This window comes from Aedes albopictus, chromosome 1 (genome assembly GCF_035046485.1).
Source record: "Aedes albopictus strain Foshan chromosome 1, AalbF5, whole genome shotgun sequence".
Lineage (NCBI taxonomy): Eukaryota > Metazoa > Arthropoda > Insecta > Diptera > Culicidae > Aedes > Aedes albopictus.
In genome coordinates this window covers 313,626,370-313,633,403 of record NC_085136.1, presented here as the reverse complement: position 1 = coordinate 313,633,403, position 7,034 = coordinate 313,626,370, and the positions used below count along the sequence as shown (strand labels likewise).

The 7,034-nt window shown below is 40.5% G+C and overlaps 1 protein-coding gene across 1 annotated transcript; it reads right to left on the bottom strand.

The window, feature by feature from the left end:
- Positions 1-4,382: 4,382 nt before the first annotated feature.
- Positions 4,383-5,753, bottom strand: LOC115264290 (uncharacterized). Its single transcript, XM_062860922.1, has one exon. The coding sequence runs from the start codon at positions 5,751-5,753 to the stop codon at positions 4,383-4,385; it is 1,371 nt and encodes a 456-aa protein (XP_062716906.1).
- Positions 5,754-7,034: the final 1,281 nt, after the last annotated feature.

Below are 7,034 nucleotides of genomic sequence, written 5' to 3'. Positions count from 1 at the left end.
ACATTTGAGTTCCATGCACCATTTCGGCATTTCGCATACAAAATTACATTCCATGTACCTGGACCACGTTGACTTCCGCGCCACGTTGAGTTTCCTGCACTATTTTTGCAATTCGTGCACCTAAGCATGAAACATGTTGTGTCTGTTACACTCATGGTAAAACCAATGCACCATTCTGACATCATGCAGCTTCTTTGCATTCCTTGCACCACCATGATATACACAGAAGCACCATCATTGAATCAACTATGTGTCTTACGCGATATCATTCACCATTGTCATATTCCATGCACTACCCGAGCAGAAAGGAATCGAATACCTTACAAATACCATGCAAAGAGCAACATGTGCTCTAATATCTAAAATTGTTATTGCTGCGTTATTATACGAACTATTATGAGAACATCACAATAACAGCTGGAGATATTTAAGCAGAGTTTGGTATTTTTTTTTCTATTATAGACGTTTTAACCACAGGGGTCATTCGCGTCTGGCTTTATTTAATCATAATCATAATATTTACATGTTTTACATAGTGTCACAATGTTTTATATAGGTCTATTTCTTTTACAAACTTTATAACTTTGTTTTCTTTTTCTTTACTATTTTGTAAGATGCTTTCTAGCGTTCCGGAAATGCCAATTGTTTTTCTGATTCTTTTGAATTTAGTACAATCAATTAGTAAGTGTTCGATGGTTAGTTTGCATTTACAGCTTGAACATGCAGGGAAGTCCGCATAAGGAGTTAACAGAAAATCATGGGTTAAACGTGTATGTCCGATCCTGATTCTGCTTAATACTTTTTGCTCGTAGCAATCCTTACGATCTATCCATTTAAAAACATCCCTCTTTACATAATTCAACTGTGTTCCTGGATTTGATGAGTTCCAATCTAGTTGCCAAGCTTTCCAAATCATTTTTCTGATAATTTTTTTCGCATCGTTTGCGGGAAGATCCACATTAGCTAAATCACTGTTTTTACCCTCTTTTGCTATTTAATCAGCATATTCATTGCCCTGTATCCCAGCGTGACCAGGAACCCATTCCAACCTAACATCTTTGGATTTTAAACTTTCTTCGCACTGTTGAACCCAAGGATGTTTTGAACAACCCCCTTCCAATGCTCTTATAGAACTTGCACTATCCGTAAATATAACGTTTTTAGTAGCCGAAGGAGCTTTCTCTATGGCTGACCATATCGCTCTTATTTCTGCAGAGAATACTGAACATTCATCATGAATTCGACCCTTATCTGTAAATGTTGCGGAATATACTCCATATCCTGTTTTACCATCACCTTTCGATCCATCTGTGTAAATTTTAAGGTACGTTCTGTATTTCGTGTTGGAGATTTCGTTGAAACAAGCCTGAGCTTCAGTCGCGCTGCAACCAGCCCTAATTTTATTAGCCAAGGACCAGTCTACTCTTGGAGTTTCAAAGTCCCATTTTTGACTACTCCATCTGAATAACGGAATAACTTTAGGAAATATTTGTCCTGTTATGGCCTCATAAGAGGCACTAGCTCTTTGTATTAGCACTAGATCATGATCTGTGCGTCCCAATTCCATCATTTTTATTGCCAGATTGGATTCGAATAGTGAAGCAAGGTATTCAAAAGGCAATTGACCTGATTCGCAGCAAATAGCCGCAGTAGGACTTGTACAAAACGCTCCGGAAGCTATACGGATAGCTTTATTATAAATAGGTTTTAATATTGGTAGGACCAAGTCCTTCCTTCTGCTGGCAATAGCATATCCGTAAAATAACCGAGGTACAATAAGTGCTTTGGCAATTCTTAGCAAGGTATCTCGAGAACTTCTGACCTTACCTCCTAAAATTTTGAGAAGATTCAAAGCTCCTACTGCCGATTTTTTTCTGTCTTTTGCGTGTTTCACGAAATTGAACTTGTTGTCGATAGTCAGTCCCAATATTTGCATTTCTTTTACGCAGGGTATTGTCGTATCATCTAAACAAACATTTGGTATTGACCCTCGATGTCTGCGATTTGTACAAGTATGGAGTAGTTTACATTTTGAAATTTCAATTTTGAAACCGGTTGAGGAGAGCCAATGCATCGCTTCTTCCGCTGCCTGCTGTAATTTTGATCTTAGCCGTTTTCTTTGCTTGCCATATGCTACGATAACTATATCGTCTGCATAAATTAAAATTTGTACGTTTGAAGGAATGGACGAAAATAGTGGATCTATTGCTATTAAAAACAATGTTACCGACAAGGTAGAGCCTTGAGGTATTCCGCGAATCATGGGTCTTACGGTTGAAAATGTGGAACCTATACGAACTTTGAAAGTACGATCACTCAGGAAATTTTTTATATATTCAAACATTCGTCCTGAAAAATTCATTTTCGAAAGGGTGTTCAGAACTGCCGTCCGGTTCACCGTATCATAGGCCTTCGAAATATCAATTGATAACAACTCACAATGCTGGTTTTGATTGATTGGATCGTTCAAAAACTCTTCCAATTCTGAGAAATAAACATCGGTTCCGAGGCCCGCTCTAAACGCGTATTGTCGTGGGTCTATCAAGTTCTTGTCTTCAATATACTCTATCAATCGTCTGTTGATGATTCTTTCTAAAACCTTTGCCATGCAATTAATTAGTGATATGGGACGATAATCGTCGGGACCACCTTCTTTTCTACTTTTCTTAGGTATGGGGACTATGATTGCTTCTTTCCAGCTATCTGGAATCATCCCTGAATGCCAGACGTTATTGTAAGTACGCAATAGTGCCAACTTACCAATTACCGGCAGGTTTTTCAACAAAGGGTATCCTATACCATCTGAGCCTATGCCTTTGCTAGTGCATTTCTTAAGAGCCCAATCCAATTCTTTGTAGAGAAGGTCTTGGTTGTAGCTAACATTTTCTAGTCGTTCAGTAGTTTGAACAGGAAAATTTGATTGAATTGATTCCGTGAACAACGAATCTTGACGTGAAACCATTTCGTAATGTTCGGCGAAAAGCTCGGAAACAACGGATGGTTCATCAGAAAAGTTTCCATCAGTTTTAATGAAAAGCTTGGATCTTTGCAGTCGTCCTTGCAAAATATTTACTCTTTTCCACATTTATGCGGTAGATGAATGTATACTGATGTTCTCTACAAAGTTTCGCCAGCTGTTGTCTTTGGCGTCTTTGATAATTTTGCGGGCGTTATTGCGTTCTTGTCGGAATTTCAAAAGGGCTTCTTGATAATTTGGATCAGACTTATCTAGTCGCCGGAGCAATCTTAATGATTTGCGGCGGCTTTTGATCGATTGTGCTACAACACTGTTCCGCCATGGTACCTGTTTATGACGATTTTTCCCAGAGGATCGAGGAATACAGGATACAGCTGTGTCCAATATCAAGTTGGACAAAGCTTCTGGAGTATAGGTCATGTCTGGGTCGACGATAAGCTCAATTCTATTTTTATATTCGCTCCAATCAGCATTTTGAAAAAGCCATTTTGGGGTTCCAGTATTGGAAAAATTTGCGTTGAAAGGCGCCAAAAAGATAGGATAATGATCACTGCCGTGTAAATCATTGTCCACACTCCAATGTAGATTAGTCAAAGGATCTGACGACAACGTCAGGTCAACGGCTGATTGATTTCCGTTTGCCGGACAAAAGAAGGTCATAGAATCATCATTCCATATTGTTAATCCCAAATTTCCTATTATATCAATCAGAACTTTTCCACGCAGATCAGTGGAGCGTCCACCCCAGATGTCTGAATGTGCATTCAAATCGCCCATTATTACAAATGGTTTGGGTATTTGTAAAATAAGCTCATTGAGCTCATCTTTTAAAATGTTGTTGTCGTGGGACGGAGGGATATACAAAGAAACGTAAGTGCGCTCGGTAGGTAGTTTAACTTGCACAGCTAGCGCTTGCAAACTGGTGTTAATTGGTATTTTTGAATGTGGGATATTTTTGCACACTGCGACTGCAACTCCGCCCCAACCGGTAGTTGGTGTTGGGTGCAGACAGTAAAAATCATAATCAGTTGAGAAGGATGGGCATTTTGGTTGACAAAGGGTTTCCTGAAGACAGATTACGTCGGGTTGGCGGGTTCTTGCTAGTAATTGAAGTTCGGCGCGCCTTGCGCGATAACCTCGTAAGTTCCACTGTAACGCGGTGACTTTTTGAAGCGGTGGGTTAGGGTTACTATTAGTGTTTTGGCTGCCTGTGTTAGAACTATTTGGATGGTTATTATCTGCGAGGTGAATGGGACTTGCAAGATTAGTTTGACAGTTGAATGTTAGTTGATCGGGTTAGCAACAGGCAGACTTACAAAGAGTCTCTTTAGAGAGTGGGGTCTATCCATTCCGATTCGGTTGAATCATGAGTAGGAGAGATGCAAAATTCGGATACGTTGATGTCCTATGTACGATGTGCTTTGATGTTTGACGGGTTCTTAGCTGTCGTTTCCTTTTTCGATGTCAGTCGTTCATTTTCTTCGGGAGAGCTTCCGGATGGTTTCTTCGGGGAATGAGAGGTCTTTCGATGGTCGTGTGGAGTGTTTGGTGATTTATCATTGCTTCGCTGTGATTTTCCTGCAGCCGACTCTCCGGAAGTTTTTTTCAGGGGAGGCGAGCTTCTTCCTTGATCTAGCGTGGTGGTAGGCGAAATGTCCTTGCTTCGCTGACGCTTGGCACTTTTGTGTTCTTCGGTGGTGTCCATTTTGTCTTCTGTTTCAGTTGGTTTTCCTGCGACTCGCTGGTTATTTTTCTTCAGGTCAGCAACCTCTTTGATGAGATTTTGTAGCAATGTTCTCAACTTTGTTATTTCCTGGTCCTTCGCTTCCAGTTTCGTCATCAAGTCCTTAACTGTCGGGGTGGGTGTTGATCCTTGTTGCTTCGCGGCTTCGTGTCTCTTTCTAGCTTCGGCATAGGAAACATCCTGATCGACTTTGATTTTCACGATGTTGACCTCGTCAATTTTTACCGGGCAGTCCCTTGATCTCGAGCTGTGTTGCCCACTACAGTTAATGCAGAGGGGGTCAGCTTCGCAAGGTGTAAATTCTGCATGCTCCGAGGAGCAATCCGCACACAATTCGCTATGGGTACAATACTTTTTGGTGTGTCTGAACCTATGACACCTCGTACACTGTAATGGTGAAGGATAATAGGGGCGAGGTTGTACTCTTACGTACCCGAAGTAGATGACATCAGGAACGGTCGTTCCTTGGAACGTCAACACCAAAGTGTTTGTTGGTATGACATTTTTCCTGTTTTTAGGGTCCCTTTTGGTGAAACGCCGTACTTCAATAACCCGCTGGGCGCTGAGATGAGAAACCATTTCGGTGTCCGAGATTTGTCGTCCATACTTGCATGTCACGATACATTTCCTCACGTTTAGAGTTTCATGGAAATCAATGTTGATAGCGGTGCCATCAATCAATTCGCGTAGCTTCATCAGTTTTTCAATTTGCCGCTTCTGTCGAACTTTCAGCACGTATCGGGATCCTCCCGCTTCTGGCCGAGCGTCCTCGATAACACCCACTGCTTGCTCAATCGATTTTTGAATAATAAACGGATCGTCTGGAAGCGCGTCTTTATCGGTTGCCGGTTTCAACAGTAGAATTGAAAGCTCCCCGTTGATCGGATCCATCCATTCCGGTTGTCTCCGACCAGCGAAACTGCCATCGACTGTGTTTGAAACATTGTCATTTCCATTCGCCCACGCTTTTTTCCCTGGGATATCAGGTGGGAACGGGTTCCCCGTGATTGCCCGAGATGGCCCTGAGGCCATCGTCAGGCCGCTATCGCTGGATGGATAATGTGGCTGCTACACGTGTTGCCGTTGATGGCGGCTGATGAACAACAATACAGAGAAAACGAGAGGCTTACGAACACGAGATGGTTGCTCACTATTGTTCCGGGAAACAATAACCGTATGGTGCTTAAAAATGTGTCTGATGTCGATTCAATTCACTTTTTAACAAGTTTCGGTCCAAATGAAAACACTTTTGTTTGTCGATTAATCTGAGAACACTTCAACCTTTCCCTGACCAACCAAATTTAGTCCGCTCCACAGAATTAATACAACGCACGAAAAGCAAAAATAGTCCAGATCTCTGTCTCCAGATAAAGAGTATCGACTGTCCTCTTCCACGTCACAGAGCGAACTGAGTTTGGTATTGGTGATTTGTTGGTTAAGCAATGAAAATAACCGAATAACTAGATTTGTTATTACATCATGAAGTCATCGAACAATGAAAAAATTATGAACAAGAAATGTTATTAATTTGTTATTCAATACCTTTTGGATAACAAATACAGCACTTGAAATTTTAGGTATGCATTTATTATTAAAATAACAAGACTTGTTATATTCTAGGTGTTATTTATACAAAATTATGATATTCGTTTTCGATATTTTGCCTCTTATTACCAGCTATAAGGGCATACCAAGATATGGTAGTATTTAAGATATATACCTTGATATGTTATTCACTTGTTATTTTCTTCTGCTCGGATACCAAAGCTTTCCAAGCGCAATCATGGCGTTCACTATGTCATCTAGACACCATGATTATTTTTATTTTAATTTCGTATATCGAAATAACATTCTATGTTCCTCAAACAATGTCGACTCTAATGCATTTTACTGACATCATGCACCATCTTTGAATGTCATGCTTCATATCAGTATTCCATGCATCATCTTTACGGCGGCCATGCATCATCTTTATGGCGGCACGCAATTGGAATTTTATGCACCAACTAACTCGAGAACCATCATCAAATTCCCCGCACCATCTTAGCATTCTATATATGTATCAAATTATAATTACTTGTGACGCATGCACCATCTTGCGGTTTCCTTAATCATCAAGATAAATACTTCTCACATCACAAACAATTTAAAAATTCTATGCACTTTCTTGATGTTCATTGTATCATCCAGGCATCTTATATGCCACACTTGAATTATTGCACCAATTTTGTAATTCGTACATCAAAATAGCAGTCCGTTGCCCAGTTTGAGAATCACTTAACCACCTGGAAGACTTCTTGGAGAAATTTGTGG

Coding starts and splice junctions, on each gene's coding strand:
- LOC115264290 (XM_062860922.1), bottom strand. CDS start 5,753: ATGGCCTCAGGGCCATCTCGGGCAATCACGGGGAACCCGTTCCCACCT.